Raw genomic sequence first — 15,680 nt, forward strand, 5'->3', positions numbered from 1 at the left:
AGTATCAATTAAATTACGATGGTTTCTTGAATTGCTACCGGTATAAACGTATTCCGACATCGATCACCATTTCGCTAACGTTATTGATATTTATTTATAAGTTCCGATGCCCACGCTAACAATAAAATTAAAATAACTATCCTACAGAATGAAACCACTGGTAGAATTGCAACAGAGTATTTTATGGTATATTCTGTCGCATATCGTGATTTATTTTGCATCGCAAAATTGCAATAAAATAGACAATAAAGGGTGATTTTACAGAGTTATTTAGATTCTATTCTTTTGTTATTCTACTCTATTCATTTATTTACTACAAATAAACTCATTTTTTTCGCATAAATTGATTCCTCGTGTCATTTTATTCATAAAAGCTAAAATTATTAAAAGCTCGACACTTTACGAAATATTTAATTTTTACACCCGTGTATTTAGAAAAAAGATTCCACCACAAAGCGATAGAGCTTGTTTCTCTACGATCGTTTTTAACTTATTTGGAACATAACTGTAACCTGGATTCATTCCACCTACCGATAATAAAATTGTCTACGTTTTAGTAGAACAATAATTTATAAAGAAAACAAAGGAGAGATCGTTAATCGATAAAACAAACTGGAAAAATAGAATTATATCGCGATGATATAAATTTCCTGTCTGTGGCATTCTGTCAATGTATCGTATCGCATATTATATTTTTCACGCGTTTATTACCTTCAACGGTTGTTCCCGTGGAGAACAACGCGTAGAATAGGTTCCTTTCTCTAAATTATAATAGACGCAGTTGAATGCGGCTTTCTTTCATGCTGCAAACGCGCTTATATGTATCGTAATTACATCGGGAAACGATACAATGACGGTTCGCTATTACGCAAATTATAAAAGAGATCGTAACACGTTCAGGAACAGAAGCTTTTGAATAATTTGCATTGTCTTTACGCAGCAAACCATAAAGACGGAGTAACGGTGCAACGTTTCAGTTTTTGTTAAGTCGGATATAGATAAATCTAACTTTGTGACACGCACTAGCTGTTGACATTTTTATAAAACCATACGAATGATATCGATGATGAATAACGTGTGGTACATGCCACGTTTGCAACTAACGATCCGTATGTAAGATTTATTCATGTGCGGTATCATATATTATTGCATTTTTTACGTATAGTTATGAAATTATCATCAATTTATTATTTCCTTTTGTTAGCATATGTCTGCTAGTGATTCTGAAAGTACTCTAAGTCAAAGATATAAAAACATAGTACTTGTCGTACGCTTTGTGTTACGTTGATTTACATTATAATAACATTGAAATATCATTGAAAAATCGTATGAATTGAAGCGTGAAATGAAGTCGGTAGTTATATCGTTAAACAGAACTCGGTTCTTGTTTACTTTGACGTTATTTGATTGATAAATCGTTCACTCCGTGATAGACTCATGACTTATGAATAAGAAAATAATTTTTCTTTTATTTCGTTTTACATATTTCATCGTATAATTAAAAACGTACGTCTTAATACATCGAAAAGAGAAAATCTTGAAGCGAATATCTCGAAAGAAAAAATGCACAAGATCACCTTCGTACAAGTCTGCAGGCATTAGGTATTTAAACAACCGTCGTTACTTCGTATAATTTTTTTCATTTATAAAACGATGTCTAATTATTTCATCCTAAAATACGTTCCCCATTGTTAAACGGTATTTGTTCCTATTTAAATAACAGTTTATCAAATTCAGATTGAAAAAGATTAGCTAGTTACGGCAAAAAGAAAAGAGATACGTTCTTCAACAACTAAATTAGAGTCACGTAATTGATTAAAATTTGTTAACTATCCATTACGATCTGTCTTGAAAATCTTATATCGAACTGTTTATTCTGCATCCATATAGTAGAATGAATTAAGTCTCGCGTGTCATTTACATTTCAATTCCTCGTCCGTTCACATGTCACGTCATCGATCAACGCGTTCGATAATAACGAGCCGAGGGAGAAGAAGAGGAGAATAACGTATAAAACCGAAGTATGTAGCCAGTTTAACGGCATTTCTTATCGCCCACGATACAATGGATCGCACCATGTGCTCGCGATATAAAAAAGAAGAGAAAAAAGAAAAACACCATCGAAGAAAAAGCTCGCGGAACGTTTTCGATTCGCATGGTGTTCGGTCTCGTTCACGATCGTCAGTTGAAGATAGCATCGGTTTCGCAGCAGTTCCGTAGAAGATCGAGAGATATCGAAATCGACGTGGCATGCCCGGAGGCGGTATATATCGAACAGGCTTTAATTTAATAACCACCCTTTTGCTTTGGCTCTTTGTTACAGAGGAGGACAACACCTCGAGCAACTACGGCGTCGATCTGGCGGATGAGGACGCGAGATTCGAGGACGCCGAATCCCTCTCGTACAACGGGCAGACGCATCGTTCTTTGGCGTTGTCGTAGCGCGCGATCGATCGATCGATCGGTCGATCCTGTTCGCCAACACGACACGAGTCGTAGATTTCTCCATAGGTGCTCGCTCGAAGGAACCACGCGGATAGGTGAAACGTGTCGCAAACGGAGAGATATCCTTCGATCCATTCGCGAATCTACGAACGATTCACGCGGATAATCGAAAAGTAAACAGATAAAATTCATTCGTTCGCGGATCTACGTGGCCGATCGAAGAATAATAAGTTAAAATTCATCAATTCGCGGATCTACGAACGATCGACGTGGGCGATCGAATAAAATCGATCGAAGAATAAAATTCAACGTAAAAGAATCCGACGACTACCGCGTCCAATTCTCTAGAACCGATCTAGATCGTATTAAGGAAATGTCACGCGAGATATCGTGTGAATTTCCGCTCGAACTTCCGGAGAACTCGAGGAACCACGCGTAACAGACATGTTCGCGCTTCCTCTTCGCTGGTTATACAAGAGCGTACATATATGAACGCCATTAAAATCGCGTGGATGCACGAGCGGCGAGATTCGTGCCGGATAATGTAGATTAAGGGCAGATCAGTATTCTTTTCTCCGTTTTCGGGAGGATTTCGAGGTTTCGCAGGTTCGTTCGCGTACAAGTGACGATTTCTTTTTGTTTTTTTTTTTTTTTTTTTTTTTCATTCGAAAGGAAGCGGAAAACTGGCGAATCGAGACTAATTTAACACTTTCGTGATCGAAGCGCGCGATTTGCTACCAGTCGGGAGCCATTCGCGCAAGTTTGTATCTATTGTCTCGGTGTACATAAGTATTTCACGAGTTTAACGCAGACAATTGTGTAAGAAATTGATTATCTCGCATTTTGAGAACGTTTGATAGTGTTGTCGGTTGTACGAATACAAAAATATTTGAACTTTTTAAATTTCCATAGTACTTTCTGTGAAAAAAGTATTTTAGAAGTATCATTGGTGAATTTATTATAAAGATAAAGTGTTTCTCCGATGTTTTTAAGAGTACAATGTTGGTGTATATGTTAACTCCGGTCGATGAAAATCACTATTATAATATAGATAGTGTACGAATTAAGCGAAGTTGTAAATTGCTGTAAGTATTGTTTCGTCATCTGCTTTCTTTCTTTTGCCTTTTTAGCGTTATTTTTATTCGGAACAGTTTTAATCGATAATGTACCACAGTGTTCTTTTGTATTAATTTATTATAATGTTAATTAATTTATTGTTCGAAATAATATGAATAAACGAAGTCTGATTGGAAAATCGTGTTCAAAACTTCAACATAATACCAGCTTTTTAATTTTCTTATTTTAACAGGATACGCAGTGTAACGTGAACTTTTATTGCCAACGCGTATATGAAATACATTTATATCATACAAAGATAGTAACGCGATACAAGTCAAGTACGTGAAAAGTAAGCTTGTAATACTTTTATTATCGTAATATTATTATTATTTTCAATGTTTTCATCCATGCACGTTTTTAGCCACGACTGCCGTTTAATATTGTAGAATTCTGTACATAGCACGTTTACTTTATGTTTATACATTATTTCTTAACGTTAGGATCGTAAATCTCTCATCGATACTAAAGAGTAACATTTACTAATCCAGCAACATTCATTCACTAATATCGTTTAAACTGTCTCGTTACATGTATCGTAATAATAATCCGCTTTAACTAATTATAGCCATACAATTGTATTGGCTCCTGACGATGTATCTAACATTCGTTTTCATAAAATAATCGCGAAAGTGTTAATGACGTCGATGAGTAATAACCATTCATGATCTTTTCGAGAAAACTTTCAAATTAATCAATCCATGTGCTTACTATGGTTCGACGAGTATTATGTAAGTAGATCCTTTTAGGAACTCAAAGAATACGCAACTAATCCGAAAGCTTAAACGATTTACGCAAGTTTCGCAGGACTAATCATTAGACCGAGGATTTTTATGCATTTATGAAAAATTGAAAGATGTAAAAATACGCAGAAAATATATAAAATATTCAGCTAATTCTCCGCTTAGGTTCCATTTTCTAGTCGTGTTTATAAGATATAAATTTGCATAAATATCCACAGTCTATTAATCACAGTCACTTCATACAAATATCCAGACGGCCGAATTTATCTTTACGATTTTAATTCGCATAACTGGCTGGCTATCGTTACATCGTCCAAACTAGTTACACTTTATTGAAATATTGCTTCTTCGTTAACACATCGTGGATAACGTTGGCTATTAATCGGTTAATCTCTTGCCTTATAATATCGTGTAACACTCGTGATACGGATTATGGTCGACATTTAACAAAGGCACGTTGTATTTTGCATTCTAATTTTAATTTCATAAATAGATTGACAATTTCATAATTATTGATTAACGTGAACTGAACAAAAATAAAGTAAATAAATCGTGAGGCGAGGGATTAAGATTAAATCACGAAAATATGATCATGTTGAAGCGCGTAAATGCTGTTGAAGCTTCGAGCGCAAACGTTATTCGAAGAAAACCAGGCACAACGATGGCTGAATAAAATCTTAGAGGTTAAAACTGAATGCAATAAGGAAATTGCAGGTATCGTATACCGGCGACGTTCAGCTAGAAAATATTTGTCCGTGATAAAACTCGCCAGGTAGTTGCACAGCGCGCATTAGAAAAGTTACGGGAATTTTTCACTGAAATTGCGTCCTTGAAGAGGAAGGAAGAAAATAGAAAACCGGTGTGGGGACATGATGTATGCATGAATATTTATCCGTTACGAAGTTAATAGAGTAGAGCGGTCGAACGATAAAAAAGATTTTCAAAAAGGGGCAAGAAAGACTGAAAAACGGAGAGTAAAATTAAATTTAACGAAGCTTATGGGATCGACGGTAATTTATGAAATTACAGTACGCGATGTGTTAATGGATTTTATAGCAGAGATTTTAATTTGATCTAAAAGAGAATAGGTGATGTTTGATGGTTTTATTTATTTATTTATTGTAACTGTTTCTTCGTGGAATTATTTATTCTAATTTGTGGAATTTTTTATCTATTATTAGTTCTTGTTGAGCATGTTTGCCTGTTCTCTTTGGTTATATAATTATCAATGTTGAAGCTTGGAATAATTTTATAAAATTGATAAAGATTCATTCTGAGGAAACTTTTTCCAGAAAAAAGGAGGATAATATCTCTACTCTAAAGCAACAGATGTTTAATTATGAGAAATTAAAATTGAAAGTTCCATCATCTTAAAATTTAGCTTACATATTTTGTAAAGAGAAAATGCTGACTTTGAAATGCGAGTTACTTTCTAAAAGATTCTGATCGAGTTTATGTCCCTTTCCTTTTAAAATTCGGATAGAAGATTAATTCTGAACGAATCAGTATTATTCAATTTTATGTGATACAAGCATATACCATGTGGAATCATAATAAACGACAAGGATCATTTGTTAACAATGACTAGCATCTATTCATTTCGTATATTAAAGAAGCACATACTAAACACAACAAGGATTACAAATTATCAAAACAGTACGATTTTTCCAAATTTCGTAGCAGTTCAAAAATTTTCTTAAAAAATTTACAGGTTCTCTCGCTTCTTCTTGGTCTTCGATGAGTTAAATAATTTTTCCTTTTCTTTTTTCTTTTTCGTCAAATCGATAAAATTTCATTCCACATTCAACGTAATATTATACGATATTTCTGATTTTTAAATGATAACTAGAATTCCATATTGATATCGTTTCATTTTCACTACCGTGTATGTATCAATAATTTTATCCGCATCGAGCAGAAACCACTTTGTGCTCAGAAATGGCATTTAACGATCGTGCGTTTAAGTTACGTGTTCTTAAATACATGTACAATATTAGACAGACCATATCTTCGATATCAGACAGCACCATTTCCAATCGTTTCAATGCCTCCAGTCTGGCGCCAGTAGAATTCCCATAATATTCGTACTTAATTTATGTTAGTTTTACGACTTGCGTTAACAGCTCTGCTTATTCGCTTACGTTAACAGCTCTCTGCTTATTCGCTTGCGTTTTATTGGTTATAGTTACGTATCTCACATTTTTTCCGATATTGTCAACGTTCTACGTGTATCATTTTTCATCACTATGACCAGGTTAGTTATCAGCTACTATGTGATTAAATTAATAGGAATATAGAGGAAGAAAAAGATTCATGAATAAGACAATTTAACGAAGAATGATAGAATGGTCCTGATTAAATTATTAATACGCTATTTTAGCGTATGATTTTCTTCCAATGGCTAGTTAAAATTAAATGAGTTTTTTTTTAAAGATAAATTAAACACTGCATGGAAGATATAGAATTTTTAATTATCCAGAAAAGATTGTTGAAGAATTTTTTATTATTTTATGATAGAAATTGATTATATTTTTAATATTGTGTATTATTAATATTAAAATTGAACATGTTTTAATTTGTTAACGTTATTTGTGTTATTTAATATTTTTCAAAATGATCTAATTTTTATGTAAAAAGGATCGTTATTATTTTATGAAGAAATTTTTAACGAAAAGCTTATAAAATTGTGTGCAATCTGTCTTTGTAATTTATTTATTAGAAAACGTGTCTATTTGATATATTGTTTAAATCGTTACGTATTGTCGCCTTCTTCTTTTTGAAGGCTATCATTTTTACTTTACTTGCTCGGTTCTTTGTTCATTAAATTCTGTCCCATGAGACTGATTTTGCGGAATGCAAACCGCTCCGTAGCTACTATCCCCACGAAACAATTAACGTTCCTGACAGGCGCAAAAGTGTTCCAAGAAAGGGGGAAACGTCGCAACACCCCGCATCATGAAAATAAAAGATTGGAATTGCTTTGCGATAATGCCAATTGTCGCTTGAAGGGTGAAACAATTTCTCAAATATTCATACAAGGAAACATGATCCTCTGGCATCTCGAATGATCACCATGTTGTTAAAATATCGTTTGTTTTCTGTTATTGTTTCGGAAACAGGAAATTTTCACTCGTTCGGAACAACTGCAAATAATTTTTCGATTATGATATTTAAAATTCGCGATTATAATTATATACAATAATTTTACAGTAATAATATAATAATTATACAATAATTTTATGTATATTAATTCTATACAATAATTTTAATCATAGATAATTGTTCATCCGTGTTATTCTTTTATTTATTCCTTATTTCAAATAAAATTAGATTTCATTTCTAAATATAAAGTATAAAAAACATTTTTAACGTTTTAATGTATTAATATAAAATTAATTTTTTCGAGACCAAATCTTCTTTGGTCCGAGAGAAAATTTTCCTTTTCAAACCAATTATTAATAATAGAAACACATTTCCTGCCAATGTATTTTTGAAAAATGACCTGATGTACTAATATTTCAGACAAATAATATCTTGTCGAAGTACAACCACGCGTATACGTGTGCATATGACAGGCATTCGAACGTGAAATGGTTCAATTAAGAAACAAAGTACATTGATAACAATTCTTTCATGTTTCCGCAAACTTAAAAAAACACAAGAAAACGTAACAGCGCTAAATATGTTGCGATCAAAAGAATTATTAAATATCGAAACAACGTGAACGTCAGGATCTATATGACACGATATTTTAAAGACAAGAATCTATGTTATTTGAGTCGTTGCAATTTGATGACAAGAAAGACATCGAATATAAAGATTCCAGCTGGATAATTTCATTCTTGCAGGGTGACGCGTGCGATAGTATTACAGAATTCGAATGGCAATAAATTTATGCTCATTTCGACATTTACGCGAGCACTTGAGCAATCTTGTACTGGATATTTCTATTCAGCCTTTGTCTTATGTATTCTATTCGTCTATTTCGAGGCTACGTGAACCGGGATGGACGTTTTATCCGATGAGACCTGTCTATCGTTGTTAGAAGCAAGGTGTATTCGATAAAATCATAGGGTAACGCCGAAACGACAAACAAGTAAAAGATACGCGAACGAGATATTGGTAACACTTAGCTTTAAAGAACAGTGTCTATTACCTGTGAACGGTGAAATCGTTTTTAGATGGAAACGCAATTATATGCGATAATATAGTTCCTGTATTATACATAACGTATATATATATATATATAAATTTAATATAAATTATTCTATTAGTAGCTTTAGATTATTCTAACAGTAGTACGTTGTACGAGCCAAAAATTGCACGTCACATTAATATCTGCCGTAATTGTTCTTTCGATGTTCATTCAAACTGACTCTCGTAACTCATGAGCGTTTAAAAGTCTGCTCGAAAGTTCTGTTCGGGAGATGTTGATTCGAGTACTGGTGACCATCGAAACGAGAGGAAAAGAGACAATCTAAAAAAACAACATTATATAACAGATAATTATTTACATTCACTGTTTCTCTTTTGATCAAGTCGGAGACAACTAGTGGTAGAAGAGAAAGATAGAAGAAAATTATCAATGAAATTTCGACACAAATGTTTGACGTGCTTCTCTGAGTTTTTAGGAAAGAAAATCTTGCATTGGTTTGTTATTATATAATTTCGAGATTTGACTTACATATCCTATTTATTTTCGCTGAATATTGTTATTATGGAACTTCATTTTCAGTTAGACGTTGGTAATAAATTCTATATTTGATTCGTTACTATAATAACTTATTTAATAACGGAGTATCGATTAATATTATAATTCTCGATTAAATTATAACGTTGTTAGTATTCATCAAGACTGTGCTTTCAATTAATTTATTGCGATACTTGATTTAAAAATGTTGCCATTTCGCTGCTTCGTGTAAGAAACTAACACATATAATTAAAATATCTGACATCATTTCGTAATAATTCTATGCACTAACCAAGATAAAAGATAAATATCATTTACATAAATACAGGCGCAGATATTTCTATACAATAAATATATAATGGAGGCGGACACCAAGTATAATTTCAAACATGTTTGAGAAAAAATGACAATTTCATCATATACTTCCTAAACTCGTGACATAAGTTATGTTATGTTATGTACAACAAATGAATGTTTATATTGGTATCTTTAGTGATGCAATGAAAGTAAGTAGAACTTTTAAGAAACGAAACTTACTCTTGTTTTTCATTTATGAAACACACGGTAGAACATCTTAAAGAAAAGCTCAAACAAAGTATAAAGTATTATCTCAATATAATTTTCACTTACATGTATAAAAAAGGAACAGAAAAGTTATTTTGTAAATGTTTATTTATTGTCGTATTTAGTTAAGAAGTATATGATATATTTAATGTGTTCATGAAAAAATTAGTTCAAATCATACTCTTCAAAATACAGTTGACACAAAAATATCATACCACATTTATGTCGAAACATATAGTGTTAAACTTGTGATATAATACAAACAGAAAATATATCAATAGTTTAATCTTCATTAGATAAGAGAGAAAAATAAAGTAATGTCTTTTTCTCTGAGAGAAACAAGGAAAAAGCGGTAAAAAACCAGAATAATTGAATCTTTCTCTCTTAAAATACGAAGCTTGGATTTATATTTGAAAACGAATAAAAAGAGAAAAAAGAAGGTGACAAGAAAATTACAGTAACACGACTTTTAAAGCACACAACATACACTTTAGTTTCTACTAATACCTCTGCGATTATAGCTTGAGTTCAAGAATTGCAATTGTCCACATGATTTTCCACAACACGTGTACGATATATAGCATATCGCATGATTTACATAAAATCTGTATAATTAATGCAAGACAAACCGACGAATACAATAGATGATAAAGTAGGAAGCTGCTGTAAATTAAATTAAGTGTATCTTAGCTTCCAAATAATTTAAAAACAATTTAAAAACTTACGAAGTTGTCGCTCAGCGAGACGTAGAAAAATGGAGGAACGCGAAGTCAGGAATGCAGAATGTTTCAAAGATAGAACCCATGCACTGCCGTGTACCTAAAATAATCGACAGTAATCACTGTAAAGAGTACATAACATCGAAACTGCAGTCGTGAAGTCTACAGACATAAACAGAATAGCCTAATAATCATTGATTAATTCCTTAAGTTTCGAGAATGCTTTATCTAGACGGTAACGAAATGGTTTTAACTTATAAATAAATGAAACGAGTAAATAAATGAATTTATATTATGTATACATACTATATGTATTTATGAGAACGATCTATGTATACATGTACCGCGCGTATATGTGTATATAAATATGTGTGTGTATGCATGTATGTGGATATATATACATACATATACATATATATATATATGTGTATATCTGTTAGCAACTACTTTCAAGACTGTCGAACATCATAGGTGTATAAATGTTTAAATAAATTATTATAACGTGGCAATCATTCTTTCCTGTAATTATTTCTCTATTTCCTTTAGTTCTCCCTTTTTTCTTTTCCTTTCATTAGTTTTTTCATAATATGTACATTGATTCATAAATGTAAAGATTATTGGACTTAGATGATTTCACAAGTTTTATAAATGATATATTTTAAAAGTTCGAAAGTTCTGTCTTTTTCAATTTTCATATTTAATATTCATTCGATATTCTATTTATACTAATTTTGACAGAAATAGGAAATTTCCTGAAAAATTCTGCTATAACTATTTCATACGAAATGAATTTTGAAGTTAATCTATTCGTGTATGTAATTCTATCAGGCAATTGCAAATAATTGATCATTTAGCGGATTTCTGTACGAAAACCAAAAGTTCAACGATACTACTGAAAAAAATATAAATTATGTCAAAGATTGCAAAAGTATAATAGAATTATGTGTGCGAGAAAATTCCACTAATGACATGTTAAGATGATATCATACCTTTTTTTCTCGATAAGAAATAACATTCTGAATTCTTAGAAACTGACTCTAAATTTCTGAACATTCTATTCTAATAGGCAGTTTTGAACGAAATTTAAAACAAGCGAGATTTAAAGGTTATGTATATACAGAAAATATGACGAACACACCATTATAATGTAAGTACACTCGTCATTACACCAATCATTCTACTAAGGAGAATGTATTTAATATTTATTTTATATTATTTTATATGTTGTATCTAATAAAAATATATTTTACATTAGTTTATAAAATGATATATTTTATAAAATTATTACTAGCTATATTGCGTATATCTATTATCTATACCATCTGTTTACTAAGAATATATGTTCATATATGACGTGCTATATACAAAAATTCATTATTAATTTATTATTATATTACATCATGCATACAACATCCATTTTTGTATCATAGATAGGAAGTGATAGTGAATGTACGATTATTCGAAGTAAAATGAATTAAATTTATGTTATGTGGATAATTCATTCCATTCTGTACGACATAACCATTTTCGCTAATATACTAAAAGATTTGTTCGTATCTGTTGATTTCATTTATTGAGGAGAGCATAACTTTTAAACTTACCATTTCATATTGCAAGTAGCCTACTTCTTTTCGAAGTTGATAATTAATTTCACACAACGTTAAATTTACACTGAATTTCGTTTGTATTTTACGTAAGTAAATTTCTATCGTCACTTCAAATTTTCAAACGTTTAAGAACCGTTACTATTATATTTTGCTCACTTGACACGGGGGCAGCACCTATCGTTTTGGATTGCGTAGACATCTGGTAGACAATACTACACCTTTTTGAACTGCTTAGTATACATTTCAAAGGTTATGTTCATTAGTACAGTTTGTAAACAGTAGAAAAGATTACTGTAATGAAAAAATTAAATACTCATTGACAATGGAAACGGGTCAAATAAAATGATACATGTTTTATTTTATGTTTAAAAATTTGATTATTGCACATTGTTATTGCATATAAAAAGCAGTAATAAATTTTATACGGATTCATGTGATACGAAATTTTATCAAAATGTATTTAAAATTTGTGATTACTTTTTGCATTTTTCATTTAACTTATGCATGGGAGGTTCGTATTCTAATCTAATTTTATAATATTTTTTAAAGTGTCATTGTCGAATGCAAAAACCTAACCTTTACAGATACCGGACAACTTCGCTAAGACGGGACATTCAAATAACTGGGCAGTATTAGTCGATACTTCAAGATTTTGGTTTAATTATCGACATGTAGCAAACGTGTTATCTATTTATAGAAGCGTTAAACGCTTGGGCATACCAGATTCTCAAATTATTTTGATGATAGCAGACGATATGGCATGCAATCCAAGGAATCCTAGTCCAGCGACTGTCTTTAATAACATTAAGCAACATATTAATGTTTATGGAGACGATGTAGAAGTAGATTACAGAGGTTATGAAGTTACTGTAGAAAATTTTGTGAGACTGTTAACCGGACGGTTAGCACCAGAAACACCAAGGTCAAAGAAACTGTTAACAGACGAAGGATCTAATATTTTGATTTATCTTACTGGTCATGGTGGAAATGGATTCTTAAAATTCCAAGATTCCGAAGAAATTACTAGTAAAGAACTTGGAGATGCATTGGAGCAAATGTGGCAGAAAAGAAGATACCATGAAATTTTGTTCATTGTTGATACTTGCCAAGCAAGTTCAATGTATGAGAAGTTTTATTCTCCGAACATTCTAGCAGTTGCTTCTAGTTTAGTGGGAGAAGATTCGCTTTCTGTGAGTAATTAAAGTTATTTTGTAATTATTAATATGTTTTTAGCTGAATATTATTAATATCTTCCACCTTTTTACAGCATCACTTGGATCCTGCCATTGGTGTTTACATTATAGATAGATACACATATTATGCATTGGATTTTCTGGAGAAAGTAGAACCTTTTAGTTCCAAAACTTTGGGAGAATTTGTAAGTTATACAAAAAGCAATTTTTACTGCACAAATAAACTAACATATCTTTATCTTTCTAGCTCAGAGTTTGTCCCAAGCATTATTGTTTGTCAACAGTTGGAGTAAGAAAAGATTTATTTAGAAGGGACCCTGATAAAGTACCAGTTACAGATTTCTTTGGATCTTTAAGGCCTATAGAATTAACCACGAATATAATGAACGTTTTACCTGTGAAAACAAATAAAACGAAAGCTATCGAGCCAGAAAGGAAGTATTCTTACGTCGCACAATTTCCAGACGTATCGAAATTTACGTGATTGATAGAAATAAATACGAATTTCTTTAAAAAAATGATGTTTGCTTTCTAAATATTTAAGTAAAAAAGACGTAAAATAATAAAATATGTAATGTTAATAAAAGAACGTATTTCCTGATATGCTTTGACTCATTTTTGCATCACTATTGCAAGCATGTTGAGCAAATCTTATAAAGATTTATATTATACTTTATAACTATATTCTTATCGTCTTAGAAGCATTAAACAAGGTACGTGATTCTTACATACATTTATATTATACTTTATAACTATATTCTTATCGTCTTAGAAGCATTAAACAAGGTACGTGATTCTGAAAAAGGTCAATAAAGTCCATGAGAGATAGCAGACACCAAGCGTACCACACTGTTATTATATCAATTTCAGAGTAAGATTTAAAATAATTCTCCATGAAAAGTATTTAATAACTCCAAAATTTGCGAGTATTACTACATTTTATATATTTACATTAATTTTATGTTCTATGAACGTGATAAATGGAAATCAGTGTAATTATATACTTCAACTATATAGAAGTCGCATATATGTACATATGTATGTATAAATGTGGTACCAGCGCTGTCAACGGCAGTTAGCAGAACGTGCTTGATAGCATCGTACGAGAACTTTAATCGATCTAAGTGTATACAAAAGTATTTGGAACATCGTTAAAATCTTTCAACTATTGCGATTTTTTTTTAAAGTTAGTATTTTCGTTCTATTTACTGTTACATTCGGTAATAAAAGTAAAAAATTTCAAAATTTATGCTGAAAATAAATAAATTTGATTTTTATATTTTTTTATTCATAATTTTGTACGTAAACTTCGATTGTTTGTTTTTTCTCCGTTTTATGTTAATATAATATGACGCACCCAGAATCAAAAGAACGTAAGTGACATTTGTTTGATATCGAGTAGACCGCATTTAAAAGTTATGAGCGTTAGAAAATATAATGTATCTGTGAAAATTAAATTATATTTATTACTTGACGTATAGTAGATACTATATACGCAAATTTTCAATGAATTCTGTTTTTCAGTTTATGAATTATCGAATATGAAGAAAACAACTTTATTGCACATTTATCCTTTCGGCACCAACAATATTTTGACACAAAAAAAAGGCGAAACATGAAACGAAATATTCCAAAAATGCATTTATTGTAAATACAAATAAAATAGTTTTAAATATTATACGTATATTAAGTTTATCCTTACGATCGTCTCGTACTCGACAACCCATCTCGATAAGAAATAGTCCATAACATTCTATTGATTCTAAGTGCCTTATATATATTATCGTAATATTTTGTTTATTCCTTTAATTTCTCATATGGAGATATTTAGCTGTTTGCAATTAATTAATTATTTCTTTTAATAAATCTTCTATGAATAGTGTTTTGAATATAATCTTTCTTTATGTAATATCACAGAACGTTTCAGTGTGTGTTTCAGCACAATAAAATGTATATGTCTTCCTAATAATTTTTCAGAATCAAGTGCACCTCATCGATTTTATTGACCTTGAAGTATGTCGTCAAGATCATAATTCTTAATAACTTTTCCCTATACATGCTACCGCCGCCCGGACTTAGTTTCCAAAATATTCACAAAGAGTTTCAACAGAATTTAGATTACATTTTCTATTCTGAAGTAAGCGGCTCGATTTTTATATAGACCAACCCAAACTTAATTCATCGATGCTAATTATTTTTAATATAAATGAAAAAGAATAAATCCTTGAGTTATAATAAGTTGGGCTAAATCAACATTTGGCCGCTTCGAGAAGGTCGGTAACGCAAGACTTAATTATTATTTCATTCGATCTTGAGGTAAAGTACCATTTATTATTATTAATATACATTACCGTAAATACTTCTGTACATGACTCAGAGACTAGAGACTAGGGCCACCGTACCAACTACGTTGTACAAGAGAGGCATGTATATATTTTGTATACATTATTTTGATCGAATGAAGGTCAAAATAGAGTGCAGTTATATATTAATAGATCCAGATATTTATATCCACATATTAATAGATTCATTGAAAATTATTTCACGCTGGCATCGCCGACCGCCTGGTCGTATACTAATTTAGCCTAACTCATAATGCATTA

The 15,680-nt window shown here is 31.3% G+C and overlaps 2 protein-coding genes and 1 long non-coding RNA gene across 3 annotated transcripts in view; all 3 read left to right on the forward strand.

The window, feature by feature from the left end:
• LOC122567635 (follistatin-A) overlaps nucleotides 1-3,700 on the forward strand; it is a 59,931-nt gene extending 56,231 nt beyond the window's left edge. The window contains exon 6 of the mRNA XM_043726418.1: nucleotides 2,324-3,700. Coding sequence (XP_043582353.1) covers nucleotides 2,324-2,442 — 119 coding nt within the window. The 3' untranslated portion in view covers nucleotides 2,443-3,700. The remainder of the gene's footprint in view (nucleotides 1-2,323) is intronic.
• An 8,438-nt stretch (nucleotides 3,701-12,138) lies between these two features.
• Nucleotides 12,139-13,678, forward strand: LOC122567638 (putative GPI-anchor transamidase). Its single transcript, XM_043726422.1, has 4 exons — nucleotides 12,139-12,395; nucleotides 12,469-13,074; nucleotides 13,152-13,262; nucleotides 13,325-13,678. The coding sequence occupies exons 1-4, from the start codon at nucleotides 12,339-12,341 to the stop codon at nucleotides 13,559-13,561; spliced, it is 1,011 nt and encodes a 336-aa protein (XP_043582357.1). The 5' UTR covers nucleotides 12,139-12,338; the 3' UTR covers nucleotides 13,562-13,678.
• Nucleotides 13,679-14,269: 591 nt separating this feature from the next.
• LOC122567649 lies at nucleotides 14,270-14,755 on the forward strand. Its single transcript, XR_006316858.1, has 2 exons — nucleotides 14,270-14,450; nucleotides 14,602-14,755. It is a non-coding gene; the product is annotated as an uncharacterized LOC122567649 (long non-coding RNA).
• The last annotated feature ends 925 nt before the right edge of the window (nucleotides 14,756-15,680 follow it).

Source organism: Bombus pyrosoma, linkage group LG5 (genome assembly GCF_014825855.1).
Source record: "Bombus pyrosoma isolate SC7728 linkage group LG5, ASM1482585v1, whole genome shotgun sequence".
Lineage (NCBI taxonomy): Eukaryota > Metazoa > Arthropoda > Insecta > Hymenoptera > Apidae > Bombus > Bombus pyrosoma.